This window comes from Vicia villosa, linkage group LG6 (genome assembly GCF_029867415.1).
Source record: "Vicia villosa cultivar HV-30 ecotype Madison, WI linkage group LG6, Vvil1.0, whole genome shotgun sequence".
In the NCBI taxonomy this organism is placed as follows: domain Eukaryota; kingdom Viridiplantae; phylum Streptophyta; class Magnoliopsida; order Fabales; family Fabaceae; genus Vicia; species Vicia villosa.
This window is the reverse complement of record NC_081185.1, coordinates 118778404-118800065: the sequence shown is the minus strand read 5'-3', so window position 1 is coordinate 118800065 and position 21662 is coordinate 118778404. Positions and strand designations below refer to the sequence as shown.

Here is a 21662-nt window from a genome sequence, read left to right as displayed (position 1 = left end):
TTTCTAACGAAACCATCAGTAGTCTCGACCATCATCACATCAGCAAGCTCAGTATAGTGAGCCTCTTCGACTTGCAAAGGATCAGTATCAACTTGCATTGATGACTTTGTCTTTTCTCCAAACTGTAACCTTCCTTCTTTCAAAGCTTTTTGCACTAAATCCCTGAAAAGGACACATTGAGAAGTTTTATGACCCAAGAAATTATGAAATTTACAAAATCCTCTTTTTTTCTTTTGTTCAAGAGGAGGATTTTTAAGTCCCGGGGGTACTATGATTTGCCCATCAGAAACCAACAAATCAAATATTTCATCACATTTTTTTATATCAAATGAATACGTTTTACTAGAAAATTTTTCATTCTTACTTTCAACCAGATTTTTATCTTTTGAAGGTTTAAGCAATTTACAGATATATGGTGGTCCTGGCTTTAATTCAGCCACGTTGACCTCTCCCTCTTCGTATTCACTGTCGCTATTAGAGTCGAACTCACTTGTAGTAACATAAGCTATTTTTTCTTTCTTATGATATTTACTAGCTCTGGCTTTTTCAGCTTTTAGCCTTTCGACCTGGCGTACTCTATCTGCCAGTTGTGCCATGTCTCTCAAATGTTGGGTGTCAAATTTCTTCCTTATGGAATAATCTAACCCACCTGCAGCCATTTCGACTAACTCATGTTCAGGAATTTGTGTAAAACATCTAGCTTTCAGTAACCTAAAACGGTTTAGATAGTCATCGACTGGTTCTGTACCCTTTCGCCTAACTCCAGCCAATTCTTTCAAGCTGATTTTCGACTGTCCCATATAAAATTGTTCATGAAACAATCGTTCTAATTGGTTCCATGAGAACAAAGATTGGGGAGATAAGGTCGTGAACCAAGTAAATGCGTTTTTCGTTAAAGAACTTGGAAAATACTTCATCTTTAGATTTTCATTGTTTGCTATTTCTCCAGCCTCTTTCTGGAACCTAGCAATATGTTCGACCGTCGACTCGCCAGTCTCACCAGCAAATTTGGTGAATTTTGGGACTTTCCACCCCCTAGGCAATTCTGTTTGCCTTACATATTCTGACAACGGGGAAACGAAATTTGGTCTATGCAAACCTACATTTATTCCATTCTGAACTAAAATTTGTTCAACTACATTAGAGATATTATTGTGTCCAATATTGACATCTTGCTGGATGTTCCTAAGAACCTGGTCAGCATCTTGATGCCTTTGTACTATTCTAGGGATCTCTTGCTCAATTTGATCTCCTTGTCCTATAGGTTCGACCCCTCTCACATTCGACCCTTGAGTAGTCGAAAGGTTTGGTTGTGGGGGCGCTCCAAAGAAATCTGCAATTCTGGCCATTTGTCCCGTCAATGTTTCATAACTTTGATTCGTGTTATTTATCATGGGAGTAAAAACAGTTCCCATTTGTTGAGTAAGGGCATTCACCATTTCATGATTACTTTCGTCCATTTGTTTTCGAATTGACAACATTGACGTAGTACTTAAAGATGGCAAAACCTGGTGATTATATCCTATGCCTATAGGTCGACCCCCTGGATTTGATGTGCTTGTAGCCATCATGCTGTCAGAATATAATGAAGGATTTATGTGCAAACCTTGCATCATAGACGTGGGCATTCCAAACTGAGGGTTAAAACATGGTGGAGGCATCATTCCATGAAACGGCGGTCGTAATGGATTCAACGGTGACCGTACATTCGTTGGTGATGATACCATTATTGCTGCCGTCGATCCACCAGTATTTGTTGTTCCCACTGGGGATGAATCTGCGGCATTTTGTGGTGTTGCTCCGGTTAGAAGACCTCCTTGATTTCCAGAAAGATCAGAATTATTTGTATTTACTTCAGCCATGTTAGTTAATTTCCGACCACTTCTTAATATCATACATAAATATTATACTAACAAATATAAAACAAACAACAATTGACGTGTCCCACTGGGCGTGCCAATTTGTTTACCCAGAAAAATGGTAAACGAGCGCTAGTTTCCTTTTTAAAGGTTACTTTTGCGGAATCAACTAGAATACTCCAGGACTAATTGCTTTATTTTGTTATGTTATGTGTATCTGGTTTGTATTAAATGCAACAGTAACTTTAAAATAAAAGTAAACACTGAAATTAAAGGCTTTAAAGTAAATCAAAGCAATAAAAAAGCAGTAAATGTGCACTGAAAGATGAGATATAACGTAAAATGATTGCATTAATTAAACTGGTACGCATACGTACATTCTAAAGTTGCACTCGTTACTCATTTTTGCACAGAGATTTGAGTTTACTTGTGTTTATGTAGAAAATGCGGACCTCTAACTATTCCTATGGAACTTGCTTAAATAGTAAAAATAAAATAACTACTACTAACGGTCGACAGGTTATCAGTCAACACGTGTCTTCGACAATGCAAGATCTTCAATTGTGAGACCTCCACGCGTCCTGTAAGAACTGCCAGAAAACTGCTTGAAACTGTCTCTTAACTTCTAATACCTCTCGACTTCCACTTCAGTTTCTGCAGCAAAATTCTTAAGTCTTCGCATACTTCTGATCGAACGCTGAAGCCTCTGATTATCTTTCTAGTCGAACAACTTCGACTACTAAGCATTACTTAGTCGAACCACTTCGACCCAAATGGCAATGTAATTATTTAATTGAGGCCCAATTACCAATTTAGGGCCCAATTACCAATTTTGAGCCCCAGTTGCCCATTTGTTGGTAAGTCGAAAACCTAGGGTAACAATGAGATGTTAGTATTATTTTAAAATTTAATCGAATGATAAATAACGAATAAAAGTGAGTTATTATTTGGTCCAAATATAATTAATAATATTAAATGAGAAGAGGGGTCATGCACTTACAGTGTAAAATATTTTTACATTGTCAACCAATCACCACATGTATCCAATTAAAGCATTATTTTATTTTAAAAAAACTTCAATAACATGACATATAGGTGATTCTCTATTGAATGACAGTGGAAAATGTGCACTACCTTTTAACTCATATTAAATTTTAAAAGAAATGATGAGATGTTAATATTATTTTATATCATTTATTATATTCAATAATAATTATAATAATTATCATTGATGTTTGTATAATTGATGTAAATATAAAAATACACGGGTCATAGATATTTAAGAAAATAAAAAGAAAATAAAAGTACACGAGTCATTGATTTTTTCGTACAGTTTAAGAAAATAAAAAAGAAGTTTATTTAAAATAATTTATGAATTCAAATACGGGAAAATTTGTTTTTTTTAATATTTATTACTAATACTTTTTATTTTTATTTTTTTTTAATTTAAGATACAATTTTTTTATAATTAATATATGGAAAAATCAGTTATATATTATTCATGTAATTATTTAACTAATATTTTTTTATACAAAAAATGGTATTTATGATCTAAATATTTCTTATAAAAATAGTATACGAGAAAAAATCTATTATTGATCTAAATATTTTTATATACGAAAATTTACTATTGATCCAGATATTTTTGTAACCGATACCTAAACAAAACTAATATTTATGTACTGGAAAAATTTTATTATTGATCTAAATATTTTTATATAAAAAAATATTTATTATATAAATATTTTTGAGCAAAAAATTGTATATGGGAAAATTTTTATTATTAATCTAAATATTTTTATATACAAAAATTTACTATTGGTCCATACTCTTTTTGATAATGATATCCAAATAAAAATAATATTTGTACATGGAAACACGAAGTTATTGATCAAAATATTGATTATTAATGGAATCATGAAGTTACTGATCAAAATATTTTTTAATTAATTATACATTCAGTTATTATTTTTTCACGGATAACCTGACATTTTTCTATTTAAAAATATACATCTGAAACAAATGCGTGTCCTGTACCAGAACCTGTGCGAATGCACGAGTTTGTTACTAGTCATTTACTAAAAAAACATACAATGATTGTGAAGGTTACAAAATTAGTAAAAATAACTTAAAAACAATTAAAAAAAGAAATCCAATAGTCATATTCTGAAGTTAACCAAATCCAATAAAACCACAACATAACATCACAGTTCACAATCTCATCATTATCATTGGAGGACAAAACCCACCACAGTTTTCTCCAAAACCACCCATCACATTAGAAGAATTACACTCCATTGAATCTCTACACACACCATTCACTAAGGTTTTGTTTGCAAGTTATGAGGGGAAGAAAGTGAAGGACTTTAAAAAATAAGAAGAATTGAGTGAAAAGAATAAAAATATTTTGGGTAGGAGAGTTTTTTTTGGAGAGTTGATTTTATTCATAACATTAAAAACCTCATAAAATGGAGGAACTCAAAAATTATATTGAAGGAGGATTTTGAAGAGTTTTGGAGGGCTTACATAGATTTTCCAAATATCTTTTAAGTTGTTATATTATTCAGAAAAATAAAAAATATCATAATGATAATGTCTCTTTTATCATTCTAAACAAAATTATTTTTTCAAAAAATGACAAATAATTTTCTATATTTTTTTAAAATTTAATTTTCGGAAGCTTTTCCATCCCCTTCCCTCCAAACTCGCAAACAAAGTCTTAGAGAACAAAACAGAACAATAATAAGGTAAACAATTAACAACAATGGAATTAAAAAGGTAATGGTAGGATATACAAGAAACAATAAATTCAAAACAAAACTCAAGTATTTTTTAGTAGGTAAGACCTCTAAAAGAAGTTTGCACCCCTGTAATATATGCGAAACTCGCTTTATCCCCTGATAATATTTTTTTTAGTTTCCTCCTGTAATATTTTTTTGTTTGGGTTACCCCCTAAGCGTGTAAATTTAACACCAAATATGGAGGAAAATTAAACAAAAAATATTACAGGGGATAAACTCCCGGAAGGGATTTATAAGGATATAGAAGGCTTGCTTGCAGAATTCTGGTGGGAGCAAAGGACGAAGAGCAAAATGTTTATTGGATGAATTGGGAAAGACTATCCCTTGCAAACTGCAACGGCAGGATGAGATTTCATGGTGTCGGAGATTTTAATAAAAGTTTGTTGGGCAAGCAGTATTGGAGACTCCTAAAGGATAAAAATTCTCTATTGGCTAGAGTCTTTAAAGGTAAATACTACCCTAGGTGTAATCTATCTGAAGCCAATTTGGGGTTCTCGCCTAGCTACGCGTGGAAAAGCCTATTGAGTGCGAAGGAGCTAGTGGAAAGTGTTTCCCATTGGAGAATTGGTGACGGCTCCTGTAACACCCTTCTAATTCCCCGCATAAATAATAAACAGTAATCAGAGTAAACATGAAAAAGGGCATTACAACTTCCAAATAATTAAACAATAATACTCATGTCATGCCATAAAAGAGAACGTCAACCAAATTTATTCAGATCATCATGTTTAACACAGCGGAATTATCTTTAACATCTGAATAACAAACAGCCAAGTCACAGACTTAAAACATCAACATAAAAATCCATCCAAAATAAAAAGAGTTTAACAAGTAACTCTAGACGACGCCCCCAGTGTTACACGACCAGAGCATGACACGAACCCAACTGACTCTAACGGACTACTTGACGAGCTAATCCTCACCAAGTACGAGAGCTACTCCTCAATCTGAAAAATAACAACAGTAAGGGTGAGTCTCATTCACATTTAACTAATGTTATAAGATATAGATAATAAAATATCATTTCACATGCCATTCACCCCATCACAGTTATGATCAGATTCAAACCATAAAATCAGTGAGCAAACAACCAAATTAACACATATTATAACATTGGACAATCTTCCATTCATGTTATAATAGCAAAACAGCCTAATGCAATGCAACTACATGCATGTGGTACCAAAATCCGGGATAACCCAACTCACCGACCCACCATCGTCAAGGATACGGTAACACCCACTCACTAATTCCACACAATGGGAATTAGCTACCACTGATCCACCATCGTCAAGGACCAGCCACATAATGATTATGAATGCATGCATCAACCATAACATGCTCATCACCCACATACATCGATCAATGTCATAATCATCAATAAAACACATATTTCATACCAACAATACATGTATAATAAGCACCAGTTATAACCACAACATCATACAGGTAAGACATTCATTAGTGTACCTATAAACATATCCCAACACAAACAAATAAAATCGGGTGTTTTAAAGATAATTCAAGCCACCACTCAAAACACCATTTGAGTATATAAACTATTCGATTAGCTTCACTGTACTCGAAACGACACTAAAATCCGGTTTACGGTTTAAAAGTTACACATTTTTAAACATTTCAAAACGGCCTATCGCCAACAGCACGCGGCGCCACACACATTTCGCGGCGCGGAACGAATCGGAACTACGCCTTCGCGGCGCAAACAAGGTTTCGCGGCACGGAACGAGAAGGAACTACGCCTTCGCGGCGCGGCCATATGCTCGCGGCGCGTACTGAACACAACCAAACTTCCCGGCCTTCTGCCAAGCAGTTCGCGGCGCCAACTCCTGGACGCGGCGCGAACTGGCGATTTCCATAACTCCGAATCGCAGAAAACAGCCTGCGATTTTGCCCTTCCTTCACCAATTCATGACCAAACCAATCCCATTCCAACCAGATTTGCATACAGTGAAACAAACACATATTATAACACATTTACAATACATTCAACCATCCAATTATCGCCAATACATGATCAATATAATCATTATGCATCAATCCTCCCAAAACCTAACACTTCTATAACCTAAGCACAACCCAATTGATACGAATAACACGATCAAATTCTATCATACTACCTATAATCCCATAATAGAAGATAAACGGAAGAGTCCCCCCTTACCTGAAGGTTGATTCTTCGCTCTTCCTCGGGTCGCACTTCTCCGCTCCTCTTCTCTTTTCACGTTCAGACTCTTCTCTTCTCCTTAGTTCTATTCCTCTTTCCCACAATTCCTCTAATTTGTGGAAAATAAAATAAAACTATTTTAATTAGTAATAGGGCCTACCAATACACCCTCCCTCTTTACCAAAAGCGACACTGGCCCATCAGTCTCATTATTCCCATTTTTCTCAGTTTCTAATATTTAATCCAAAAATTAATTAAATTAAATAAAGAATTTTATGGGGTGTTACAACTCTCCCCCACTAGAAAAGTTTTCGTCCTCGAAAACATACCTTAGGCAAAGAGTTCCGGGCAGGAGTCCTTCATCTGGCTCTCCAATTCCCACGTGACATTTCCACCGGCTGGTCCTCCCCAAGCTACTCTGACTAATGCTATCTCCTTGCCACGCAATTGTTTCACCTTCCGATCTTCAATCCTCATAGGCAAAGTTTCAACTGTCAGATTATCCTTTACCTGTACATCATCGACTTGGATCACATGAGATGGATCAGCAATGTATTTCCTCAACTGCGATACATGGAATACATCATGCAGATTCGCAAGTGTCAGTGGCAACGCAATGCGATACGCCACTTCTCCAACCCTCTCCGTAATTTGAACCGGACCAATAAAACGCGGAGTCAACTTCCTTGACTTCAGTGCTCTACCAACACCAGTTGTAGGAGTCACCCTCAAGAACACATGATCTCCTTCTTGAAATTCAAGTGTCCTTCTTCTTTTATCATGATAACTCTTCTGACGACTCTGAGAAGTCTTCATCTTCTCCTGAATCATCTTAATCCTTTCTGTTGTCTCCTGAACAATTTCCAGCCCAATCACAACACTTTCGCCAGATTCGTACCAACATAAAGGCGTTCTACACCTCCGACCATACAAAGCTTCAAACGGAGCCATACCAATACTCGAGTGAAAACTATTATTGTAAGTAAATTCGATCAAGGGTAGATAACTATCCCAAGCACCGCCCTTTTCCAACACACAAGCACGCAACAAATCTTCTAGTGATTGAATAGTTCTTTCTGTCTGTCCATCCGTCTGTGGATGATAAGCAGAACTCAATCTCAGCTTAGTACCCAAAGCCCTCTGCAAACTTTCCCAGAATCTGGATGTAAACCTTGGATCTCTATCTGACACGATACTCGAAGGAATACCATGTAAACTCAATATCTTTTCAATATACAATTGAGCCAGCTTCTCCATCGGGTAATCCATTCTCATTGGTATAAAGTGAGCAGACTTTGTCAACCTGTCCACAATAACCCAAATAGCTTCACAATTCTTCACCGTCCTCGGCAAACCTGAAACAAAATCCATAGATATACTATCCCACTTCCATTCCGGAATAAATAACGGTTGCATAGCTCCATACGGTTTCTGATGCTCAATTTTCGACTTCTGGCAAGTCAAACAAGCATATACAAATTCAGCTATTTCCTTTTTCATTCTAGGCCACCAAAACAGCTTCTTTAGGTCATGATACATCTTGGTAGCTCCAGGATGAATACTCAATCCGCTACGATGTCCTTCTTCAAGAATACTCTTCCTCAATTTGGCAATGTCAGGAACACAAACACGGTTACCAAACCTCATTACACCATTCTCGTCGATTCTGAATTCACCTCCTTTATCTTGGTTAATCAGAGTCAACTTATCAACCAACTCTACATCAGTCTTCTGACCCTCTCGGATTTCCTCAAGAATACCACTAGTCAGCTTCAGCATACCCAATTTAACACTGGTAGGAGTGTCTTCACATACTAAACTCAAATCTCGGAATTGCTCAATTAAATCCAATTCTCTCACCATAAGCATAGACATATGCAAGGACTTCCTACTCAATGCATCGGCAACAACATTTGCTTTACCCGGATGATAATTCAGTTCAAAATCATAATCCTTGAGAAATTCTAACCATCTTCTTTGTCTCATATTCAGCTCTTTTTGGTCAAAGAGATACTTCAAACTCTTGTGATCACTAAATACTTCAAACCTTGAACCATATAGGTAATGCCTCCACAATTTCAACACAAATACCACTGCTGCCAACTCTAAGTCATGAGTCGGATAGTTTCTCTCGTGCACTTTGAGTTGTCTCGACGCATAAGCGACTACCTGTTGATTCTGCATTAGTACACCTCCTAATCCCGACAACGAAGCATCACAATAAACAACAAAAGATTCCGCCGGATTCGGCAAAATCAAGATCGGCGCACTAGTCAACTTCTTCTTCAACTCTTGGAATCCTTCTTCACATTTCGAATCCCAGACGAAAGCTTGACCCTTCCTAGTCAACTTAGTTAACGGCAACGCTAACTTTGAAAAACCTTCAATGAACTTTCTATAGTAACCCGCAAGACCAAGGAAACTACGGATTTCGGAAACTGACTTCGGAGCTTCCCACTGAGACACTGCTTCTACTTTCGTTGGGTCAACGGCAATACCATCCTTGGAAATTACATGCCCAAGAAAGCTCACTTCATTTAACCAGAACTCACACTTTGACAGTTTTGCATAAAGTTTCTTTTCCTTCAATAGTTCCAATACCACTCTAAGATGATCCGCATGTTCTTCTTCATTCTTAGAATATATTAAAATATCATCAATAAATACTACTACGAACTGATCCAGATAAGGATGGAAGATCCTATTCATATACTCCACGAAAACCCCCGGCGCATTGGTTACTCCAAATGGCATCACTGTATATTCGTAATGACCATACCTCGTTCTAAATGCCGTTTTCTGAATATCGTCCGTCTTCACCCGAATCTGATGATATCCCGACCTCAAGTCAATTTTGCTGAACACACACGCTCCAACTAGTTGATCCATCAAATCATCAATCCTCGGCAAGGGATACCGATTCTTGATAGTAACCTTGTTCAGTTGTCTGTAATCCACACACAACCTCATTGAACCTTCTTTCTTCTTCACTAGTAACACCGGTGCACCCCACGGTGAGACACTAGGACGAATAAATTTCTTCTCAAGTAACTCTTCCAATTGACTCTTCAACTCAGTCAATTCCGATGCCGACATACGATAAGGTGCCATCGACACAGGACTAGTTCCAGGAATTAATTCAATAGCAAAATCCACCTCCCTCTCTGGCGGTAATTCTCTTACATCTTCTGGGAAAACTTCCGGAAATTCACATACTACCGGGAAGTCACTACTCACCGCTTTCTTTTTCGCTTCCATGGACGCAATCAACATAAACACGGCAGCCCCGTCCTTCATTGCTTTATCCACTTGTCTAGCCGTCATCTCTAAGTCCTCAACAATGACATCTTCAGGAAAAATAACCGTTTTCGTGAAACAGTTGATATGAACCCGGTTAAATTGCAACCAATTCATGCCCAGGATAACATCCAGTTGTTCCAACGGAAGGCACACTAAGTCCATTCCGAATTCTCTACCAAAAATATCAATTGGACAGTTCAAACAAGCAAACGAAGTAGTCACTGAACCCGACGCAAGAGTGTCAATGATCATACTTCCATTAATATCAGATATTTCCAAATTCAGTCGTTTAGCACAATCCAATGAAATGAACGAGTGAGTTGCTCCAGTATCTATTATTGCAATTAAAGGAGTGCCATGGATAAAACACGTACCTTTAATCAACCGATCCTCTGGAGTAGTCTCTGAACCAGATAAGGCAAACACCTTACCACCAGCTTGATTCTTCCTCGGCTTAGGACACTTAGGACTAATATGACCTTCTTCCCCGCAGTTGAAACAAGTTACAGTGTTCCCTTTGCACTCAATAGCAATGTGACCTGCCTTTCCACATCTATAGCACTTCTTTTCCTCACTTTTGCACTCGTGAATGCGATGTCCAGGTTCTCCACACTTGAAGCACTTAATAGGGGCACTAGAGTCTCCCCCACTAGGCTTCTTCCAGCCTCCAGCTTTCTGGTTACCCTTACCATATGGCTTACCACGATCCATATGCTTTTTCCCTTTCCTGTCGACTAACTCGCGAGAGTGTGACGACTTCAGTTTAATATTGTCCTCTTCAAAGATTCGGCTGCAGTCAACCAAATCGACAAACCTGCGAATCCTCTGGTATCTGATACCCTGTTTAATCTCATCACGGAGACCATTTTCAAACTTAACACACTTCGATAATTCACTAGCCTCATCATTATTGTAGTGGACATAATACTTTGCCAGCTCAACAAACTTGGACGCATACTCCGGCACAGTCATGTTACCTTGTGTCAGCTCCACAAATTCAATCTCTTTCCTGCCTCTAACATCCTCAGGAAAGTACCTCCGCAAGAATTCTCTCTTGAACACAGCCTAAGTGATTGCAATACCTCCAGCTTGCAGTTCGTCCCTACTAGCCATCCACCAATCATCAGCTTCTTCAGACAACATGTGAGTCCCATATCTCACCTTCAGATTTTCGTCACAATCAATCACCCGGAAGATCCTTTCAATTTCCTTCAGCCACTTCTGGGCGCCTTCGGGATCGTGAGTGCCTTTGAACAACGGAGGGTTATTCCTCTGAAAACTATTCAGCTGTCTGTCAGCACCAATTCCAGCTCCATTGGCATTCCCTCCCAACACACCAGCAATCATACCGAGAGCCTCAGCAATCGCATCGTCGTTCCTTCCTCCTCTTCCGGCCATTGTTCAGCTAAATATCAAACAATATTTATTAGAACAAGAAGTATCGACAGTGTCAATCTTACACTAATCGCATACGAGGGGTCAACCGACACTAAGACTCTGACTCAAACGACCAACTATGCTCTGATACCACTATTGTAACACCCTTCTAATTCCCCGCATAAATAATAAACAGTAATCAGAGTAAACATGAAAAAGGGCATTACAACTTCCAAATAATTAAACAATAATACTCATGTCATGCCATAAAAGAGAACGTCAACCAAATTTATTCAGATCATCATGTTTAACACAGCGGAATTATCTTTAACATCTGAATAACAAACAGCCAAGTCACAGACTTAAAACATCAACATAAAAATCCATCCAAAATAAAAAGAGTTTAACAAGTAACTCTAGACGACGCCCCCAGTGTTACACGACCAGAGCATGACACGGACCCAACTGACTCTAACGGACTACTTGACGAGCTAATCCTCACCAAGTACGAGAGCTACTCCTCAATCTGAAAAATAACAACAGTAAGGGTGAGTCTCATTCACATTTAACTAATGTTATAAGATATAGATAATAAAATATCATTTCACATGCCATTCACCCAATCACAGTTATGATCAGATTCAAACCATAAAATCAGTGAGCAAACAACCAAATTAACACATATTATAACATTGGACAATCTTCCATTCATGTTATAATAGCAAAACAGCCTAATGCAATGCAACTACATGCATGTGGTACCAAAATCTGGGATAACCCAACTCACCGACCCACCATCGTCAAGGATACGGTAACACCCACTCACTAATTCCACACAATGGGAATTAGCTACCACTGATCCACCATCGTCAAGGACCAGCCACATAATGATTATGAATGCATGCATCAACCATAACATGCTCATCACCCACATACATCGATCAATGTCATAATCATCAATAAAACACATATTTCATACCAACAATACATGTATAATAAGCACCAGTTATAACCACAACATCATACAGGTAAGACATTCATTAGTGTACCTATAAACATATCCCAACACAAACAAATAAAATTGGGTGTTTTAAAGATAATTCAAGCCACCACTCAAAACACCATTTGAGTATATAAACTATTCGATTAGCTTCACTGTACTCGAAACGGCACTAAAATCCGGTTTACGGTTTAAAAGTTACACATTTTTAAACATTTCAAAACGGCCTATCGCCAACAGCACGGGACGCCACACACATTTCGCGGCGCGGAACGAATCGGAACTACGCCTTCGCGGCGCAAACAAGGTTTCGCGGCGCGGAACGAGAAGGAACTACGCCTTCGCGGCGCGGCCATATGCTCGCGGCGCGTACTGAACACAACCAAACTTCCTGGCCTTCTGCCAAGCAGTTCGCGGCGCCAACTCCTGGACGCGACGCGAACTGGCGATTTCCAGAACTCCGAATCGCAGAAAACAGCCTGCGATTTTGCCCTTCCTTCACCAATTCATGACCAAACCAATCCCATTCTAACCAGATTTGCATACAGTGAAACAAACACATATTATAACACATTTACAATACATTCAACCATCCAATTATCGCCAATACATGATCAATATAATCATTATGCATCAATCCTCCCAAAACCTAACACTTCTATAACCTAAGCACAACCCAATTGATACGAATAACACGATCAAATTCTATCATACTACCTATAATCCCATAATAGAAGATAAACGGAAGAGTCCCCCCTTACCTGAAGGTTGATTCTTCGCTCTTCCTCGGGTCGCACTTCTCCGCTCCTCTTCTCTTTTCACGTTCAGACTCTTCTCTTCTCCTTAGTTCTATTCCTCTTTCCCACAATTCCTCTAATTTGTGGAAAATAAAATAAAACTATTTTAATTAGTAATAGGGCCTACCAATACACCCCCCTCTTTACCAAAAGCGACACTGGCCCATCAGTCTCATTATTCCCATTTTTCTCAGTTTCTAATATTTAATCCAAAAATTAATTAAATTAAATAAAGAATTTTATGGGGTGTTACAACTCCAAGGTTAGAATTTGGAAGCACAACTGGATCCCAACCAACCTGGGTTTTAAACCGTTGAATCCTAGACGCCGCACAAATACGAATGTAACTGTCAGTGATCTCATTGATCGGGATTTAGGATTGTAGAATGTGGGAGCCTTAAATGATATCTTTCATCTTGATGAAGCAACACAGATTGCGAGCATCCCACTCTCTCGTAGGGTTTGGGAAGATAAATTAATATGGCATTTCGAGAAGGGCAGTGATTACTCGGTTAAAACAGCGTATCATCATCTGAAGCACCTTAATAGCATGAAAGCTCCTGGCCCGTCCTCAAATAATGGGAATGGATTGTGGAAGAAGTTATAGAAGACTCCCTTGGAGGCGAAAATCAAAAACTTTGTTTGGAGAGTTGGAAAGAACATTCCCCCCACCAGAAGAAATCTTTTGAAAAAAGGTATTACTCTTGATCCAAACTGCCCCTTTTGTGATTTTGTCCCGGAAACTCCTGTCCACCTCTTTTTGGAGTGTGATTTTGCGAAGAGGGTTTGTTTTTCTCCCCCCTTGGGCATCTGTTTATTCCCGTGTGGAGACTTTTTGATTTGGCTGGATAGGTTTCTAAACTCAAATAACATTCTAGCAGTGCAGCTCCAGTTTACAGCTATGTGGAGAATTTGGAAGGCTCGAAACAATCTGATTTTTATAAATAGTTTGGAGGACCCGGTGAAACCGGCCGGGGACATTCTTGTAATATTTTCTTATTACAACAAGGTTTTTCCTCAATCTGCATCAAAACAGATTCCTGGGACGATTCAGTTGGATTCTATCAGGGGGACTTGAGTTCATATTGTTTCTACTGACGCAGGTTGTTTCGAAGACGGATGTTCTGCGATGGGGTGTGTGATAAAAAAGGAAGAGGAAGAAATCTTGTTGGCAGCATGTAACTGCTTTAACTATCAGGGGCCGGTCTCGGTTGCGGAGGCTATGGCGTTGAGATGGTCTCTCCAATAGACTAAGGATCTCTCTATTGATAATGTTGTGTTTTTATCAGATGCACTTCTTGTTGTAGACTGTATTAATGGTTGTAATTATTCGGCGGAGCTAGAACCGGTAGTCGCGGATTATAGATTCCTGCTTAATAATTTCAACTCTGCATTTGTTTTGTTTTGGAGTAGAGAGTGCAATGTTGATGCCCACCATATGGTGGGTATAGGTAAAAGTCTTGGAAGTAAAACTTGGTCTGGCCACATTCCGTCGTTGAGTGATGGCTCTTACTGTAATCGCCTTTTATCGGCTCTGGTTATCTAATATATCTATCCAGTTATAAAAAAAAACACTCCATTGAATCTCCACACACACCATTGACTTTTTTCCCGATCAGCTTCCGTAAGGTTTTACTTGCAAGTTATGAGGGGAAGAGAGTGGGGGACTTTAGAAAATAGAAAGAATTGAGTGAAAAGAATAAAAATATTTTGGTTAGGAGAGTTTTTTTTGGAGGGTTTGATTTTATTCATAACACTACAAACCTCATAAATAGAGGAACTAAAAAATTATATTTAAGGAGGATTTTCGAGAGTTTTAGAGGGCTTACATAGATTTTCCAAATATCTTTTAAGTTGTTATATTATTCTAAAAATTAAAAATATTATAATGATAATGACTCTTTTATAATTCTAAACAAAATCATTTTTTCAAAAAATGTCAAATATTTTTTTATATTTTTTTAAAATTTCATTTTCGAAAGCTTTTTCATCCCCTTCCCTCCAAACTCGCAAACAAAACCTTAGAGAACAAAACAGAACAATAATAAGGTAAACTGTTAACAACAATGAAATTAAAAATGTAATGGTAGGATATACAAGAAACAATAAATTCATAAATTCAAAACAAAACTCAAGTATTTTTTAGTAGGTAAGACCTCTAAAAAAGATTTTCACCCCTGTAATGTTGATTCTCTGAATTATGTGATTGGCATTTATGTTTGGCTAAAATGTAGTAGCAGCAATATGTAATAGGATGTATAGAACTTGCAAATATAAACAGGTACAAAAAAGGTACAATAGCAAGATGTTTTATGGAATGTTGAGACATGTTCTGTGACAACATGTCTTGTGAGATGTCATATGTAGAAACTCATGACATTGCGCCTGCTGAGCTGGAATATGAAGAGTCAGTATTAACTCAACAGATGCAGAATATTCTATGGAATATTATGCAATCCTATGTGGCGCAAGTTTAAAGGTCAAGAGAATCAAGTCAGAATATTGAAGATTATGAAGTTTCTAATTATGGAGATAATTTAGGAAACTTATGATTGAAGACATTTCTTTTAGCATAAGTTTTCTGTGATTGAAGGCCCAAGTCCAGTTGGGAATAGGTTATAAATAGGAAGCTTTGTAACCTAGTTTAATGGGCAAGTCGGTTTTAGAAAGATGTAGTCTTTAGGGTTAGCCATGTAAGTGAACCACCCGGATTGTGGGATGATCACTGATTTGTGCCTCGAAGCCTGTAGGCAAGAGGTTTATTTTACTCACTCAGAAGCCGTGAAGCAATGAATGCAGTTTGGTTCTTGGAGAAATCTTGTAAGCAACTCCATTATAGGTATTTAGAATTGTGGTTGAATTATGATTTCAATCTAGGTGCTAAGTTTGTGGGTACAGATCCTTGGGTAGGAAGATTGTACAACATCATTGAGGTGATAGGGGGTGGAATGGAGATATTCCATATCTAGGAAAGACCTAGGTAGAGATTGCATTGGGTAGGGTTTAAGTGAGAAATTGTGAATGGAGAAGTTCAACTTCAAATTAAGACTACTGATAGTGAATCTCATTCCTGGCTTGGTAGTCCCCAGAGTAGGTATTGTTGTATACCGAACTGGGTAAACAATTCTGTGTGTTATTTATTTTCTGCACTGGTTTATTAATTTGGTATAAGATGTCGTATCATCTAATACGACATCAGGGAGTACTTCAAAAGCTTGTGCTTTTACAGAACCACCCCAGATCAAAACCTGTTTGTGATAACTGAGCTATCATTATGTATAAATGGTTCAAGTATTCTTATGATCTTTTAGCATATTAGTGTTGAACCAAAATTGAAGATCATCCTATCCTACAATTGCAACTTTTATAACAGACCAGATGTCTCGACATCATATACGACATTCGGGTTCTGTCATACAAGAATTTTAATTGTAATATATGCGAAATTCGCTTTATTCCCTGGTAATATGTTTTTTAGTTTTCTTCTGTAATATTTTTTTTGTTTGGATTACCCCATAAGCGTGTAAATTTTACACCAAATCTGAAGGAAAATTAAACAAAAAAATATTACAGGGGATAAACTTATACTTAGGGGGTAAAAGACATAATATTTTTATATTTCTTGGGGTGTTTGAAAAAATATTATAGGGAAAAAGCGAATTTCGCCTATATTACAAGGGTATATATTTAACCTTTTAATTATTAAGCATTTGGCGATGCAAAGTTGAAACCAGATTGTTAAGATGATTATTTTAAATTAACCAAATGCATTTCACTTTCATGAACACTTTCATAAACACAAATTAACCAAAACTGAGAAAACATTCTCATTTTAAGTAGTAGGAATATGCATGAACACTTCCATAAACACAAACAAAATCCTATAGAGGACTAGTAGGAATATGCATGAACACTTCCATAAACATAAACTAGAACAATTAATAATGCCTCGTTGAATCTAACCCTTGGGTCCCATATTTCAATAACTTATGATTCAAGACTCTATTCTCAAAGAAAAATCAAAATAACAGAAACACAGTTTAGAACTTCACACAAACCAAATCAACTAGTCAACCATAAAAAAATAGAGCAAGTCCATAAAAGTTGTCCCATAAATAACCTTACTTGATAGAACAAAACTAACACAACCATGACATAAAGGAAACAAAATCATCAAAAAAAATGAGAAACCCATTAGAGTAAAATACACATATAAGAGTTCTAAAGAGAAATCCAAATGTACCTGCATACCTGTGCAAACATTTTACTCAGTTAAAGTTGGAGTTTTGATGTCCAAGAAGAAGGATTGGCTTGGCTAAGGTTTTGTGGTGTTCTGATTCATCTCTTGGCTGAAGATTGCTTTTGGAAGCTTTGATGTTTATTTGGGAAGATGATAGAACGTGTTGTTCTATTTCACGTTTTTTTTGGTCAAATCTTATGTTGAATTTAAGTAACATGGCGTGCCACGTGTCGTGTGAACGTTAGTTTCCATTAGGTCAAATAGACATTAAATTATAATTATGGACGAAAAGATTAAGAACTATTTTTTAAAGAAATTTTTTACATAGACTAACATATTTAACGCTAAAATTAATTATTCACCTCATTTTTACATATAAATCACTTAAATTTAAATTTAATTTTAATTAAAATCAATTTTACAAGATCAATCGATTCAAAATAATTTTAGAGTTGTAAAATCAAACACAAGCTCAATCATATTAATTAGATAAAAAAATGATAAACATGTGACTATAAAACTTGTACTAATGTCAGACATTCACATTCAATATTTGGAAGAAGCCTTATGTGGACCACCAAAGTTTAACATAATCATTTTTTTACAAATAAAAATAACCATATATTCACACATTATATAATGGTACCACCCACCTTCATTAAAATATCACAAATCATCAACCAACATAGATTATAATGCTACCCTCTAACTTCATTACGAGTCTGTTGATAATTCTCTTTGTACTTTCAACACTTTCATGGCCACAAGCTATAGCTGAAGCCACTGAAACTGAATCACCGGCTTTGTTAAAATGGAAACATAGCTTTGATAACCACAGCCAAACTCTCTTATCAACTTGGAAAAACACCACAAGTCCATGCAAATGGCAAGGAATTCAATGTCATAAATTAAATTCAGTTTCTGCCATAAACCTTGAAAATTTTGGACTAAAAGGTACACTTCACACTCTCACTTTTTCTTCACTACCAAACCTCATAACCCTAAATATCTACAATAACCAATTTTATGGAACCATTCCTCCACAAATTGGTAACATGTCAAAAATAAACACATTGAATTTTTCTGAAAACCCTATTGATGGTTCCATTCCTCAAGAAGTTTTCACTTTGAAAAGTTTACAAAACCTTGATTTTTCATTTTGTAAACTAAGTGGAGCAATTTCTAGTTCTATAGGAAATTTATCCAATTTATCGTATCTAGATTTAAGAAGGAATGATTTCTCTGGTGGATCTATTCCTCCTGAGATTGGAAAATTGAACAAATTATGGTTTCTAGCAATTTCAAATTGTGGCCTAATTGGTTCAATTCCACAAGAAATTGGGCTTTTGACAAACCTTACTCTTATTGAATTGTCATCGAATTCTCTATCTGGTGTTGTCCCTGAAACCATAGGTAACCTGAGTAAATTGAATCAACTTTACCTTTTTAATAACACCAAGTTGTCTGGTCCAATTCCACAATCCTTGTGGAACTTGTCTAGCTTGAATCTGATTTATTTTTCAAAAATGAATCTTTCTGGTTCAATCTCTGATTCTATACAAAACTTGGTTAATTTGAATTCACTTGCACTTGATAGCAATCGCCTTTCTGGATCCATTCCTTCCACAATTGGGAACTTGAAAAATCTTATTTTTTTGTGGTTGTTGAATAATCGTCTTTCTGGATCAATTCCTGCCTCTATAGGTAATTTGATCAATTTGGAAGTTCTTAGTCTCCAAGTAAATAATCTCTCTGGAACAATTCCAGATTCATTTGGAAATTTGAAGAAGCTCAGTGTTTTTGAAGTAGCTTTCAATAAACTTCACGGTAGAATTCCAAATGGACTTTTCAATAACAATTGGGATACCTTTGTTGTGTCTCAGAATGATTTTGTTGGCCATTTGCCGTCTCAAATATGCTCTGGTGGAAGATTACAGTACTTAAATGCTAATCAGAATCGTTTCACTGGTTCGGTGCCAACAAGTTTGAAAAATTGTTCTAGCCTTGTAAGAATCAGGCTCGAGGAGAATCAAATCGAAGGAGATATATCACGAGATTTTGGTGTATATCCGAAATTGCAGTATCTTGATATAAGTAAAAATAAATTTCAGGGACACATTTCAACAAATTGGGAAAAGAGTCTTGATCTCCTTACTTTCAAGGCATCTAACAACAATATTTCCGGTGTTATACCATTAGAACTTATTGGTTTAACCAAACTCGGTGGACTTCACCTTTCTTCAAATCAATTGACGGGGAAACTTCCAAAGGAATTAGGAGAGATGACAACATTAGTTGAACTCAAGATTAGTAACAATCAATTCACCGGTAACATTCCAACAGAAATTGGAATGCTACAAAGACTTGAAATGTTGGATCTCGGTGGAAACGAGTTGAGTGGAACGATACCGGAAGAAGTAGCGAGGCTACCGAGGTTACGAATGTTGAATTTAAGCAGAAATAAAATTGAAGGAAGTATTCCATATAAGTTTGGTTTAGCTCTTGAGTCACTTGATCTCAGTGGCAATTTTTTGAATGGAAAAATACCAACAACTCTTGAAGGTTTGGTGCAGTTGTCAATGTTGAATCTCTCACATAATATGCTTTCAGGGACCATTCCTCAAAATTTTGGAAGGAGTTTGGTTTTCATTAACATATCAGACAACCAGTTAGAAGGTCCACTTCCGAAAATTCCAGCCTTTCTTAATGCTCCATTTGAATCATTCAAACACAACAAAGGCTTATGTGGAAATATCACAGGGTTAACTTCTTGTGCAACACGCCATAGTCGAAAGAGCAAAAATGTCTTTCGATCTGTATTCATTGCTATAGGAGCTCTGATACTAGTATTGTGTGGTATTGGAATTTCAATCTACATTTTGTGTCTCAGAAAATCACCAAAGAAAGAAAGTCAATCTGAAGAAGCACAAAGGGGAGTACTATTTTCAATTTGGAGTCATGATGGGAAAATGATGTTTGAAAATATCATTGAAGCTACTGAGAATTTTGATGACAAACATCTCATTGGAGTTGGGAGTCAAGGAAATGTTTACAAGGCAGAGTTGGCTACGGATTTGGTTGTTGCTGTTAAGAAGTTTCATTTGGTAACAGACGAAACAAAGTCATATTTCAGTTCAAAGTCTTTTACGAGTGAGATTGAAGCCTTGACAGGAATCAAACACAGAAACATCATAAAGCTTCACGGGTTTTGCTCACATTCTAAGTTCTCATTCTTGGTTTACAAGTTCATGGAAGGCGGAAGCTTAGATCAAATGCTAAACAATGACACACAGGCTGCTGCATTTGATTGGGAAAAGAGGATGAATGTTGTTAAAGGTGTAGCCAATGCTTTGTCCTACCTGCATCATGATTGCTCGCCTCCAATTATTCATCGCGACATATCGAGCAAAAATGTTCTTCTTGATCTTGACTATGAAGCTCATGTCTCCGACTTCGGGACGGCTAAGTTTCTAAAGCCGGGCTTACTTAGTTATACCGAATTTGCAGGAACCTTTGGGTATGCAGCTCCAGGTTAGAACATTTTTCCTCTTGTTTTGATTTTATATTTTCATATCATTTTCATATAATATAGAAACTCATAAGTTAATATGTTTGTTTGCAGAATTGGCACAAACAATGGAAGTGAATGAGAAATGTGATGTATATAGCTTTGGAGTTCTTGCATTGGAAATCATAATGGGAAAACATCCAGGAGATCTCATTTCATTGTTTTTGTCACCATCGACAAGATCGACGGCTGATAATATGCTGTTGATAGATGTTTTAGATCAACGATCTGAACAAGTTAAGAAACCAATTGATGAAGAAGTGATCTTGATTGCAAGGTTGGCATTGGCTTGCTTGAGTCAAGAACCACGTTCTAGACCAACCATGGATCAAGTGTCAAAGATGCTTGCAATAGGAAAAACACCTTTGGGGAACCAACTCCACATGATTAGACTAGGACAACTAGAATAACTCTTTGAAATAATTTGTTTTAGTAACATCCTTGTCTTTCTCATGTTTCTTCTGTTGTATTTTCTCATCCATTTTGTTGTATGTTTTTGGTATGAGTCGAATGAATAGTCGGTTTCATCTATAAA

The 21662-nt window shown here is 36.8% G+C and overlaps 1 protein-coding gene across 1 annotated transcript; it reads left to right on the top strand.

The window, feature by feature from the left end:
- Positions 1-18208: 18208 nt before the first annotated feature.
- On the top strand, positions 18209-21662 carry LOC131609755 (MDIS1-interacting receptor like kinase 2-like). Its single transcript, XM_058881548.1, has 2 exons — positions 18209-21090; positions 21182-21662. The coding sequence occupies exons 1-2, from the start codon at positions 18255-18257 to the stop codon at positions 21535-21537; spliced, it is 3192 nt and encodes a 1063-aa protein (XP_058737531.1). The 5' UTR covers positions 18209-18254; the 3' UTR covers positions 21538-21662.

Excerpts from the sequence above, each read along its gene's own strand:
- LOC131609755 (XM_058881548.1), top strand. The coding sequence starts at position 18,255 with ATGCTACCCTCTAACTTCATTACGAGTCTGTTGATAATTCTCTTTGTA. Across the intron at positions 21,091-21,181 it reads CTTTGGGTATGCAGCTCCAG|AATTGGCACAAACAATGGAA; the intron begins GTTAGAACATTT and ends GTTTGTTTGCAG.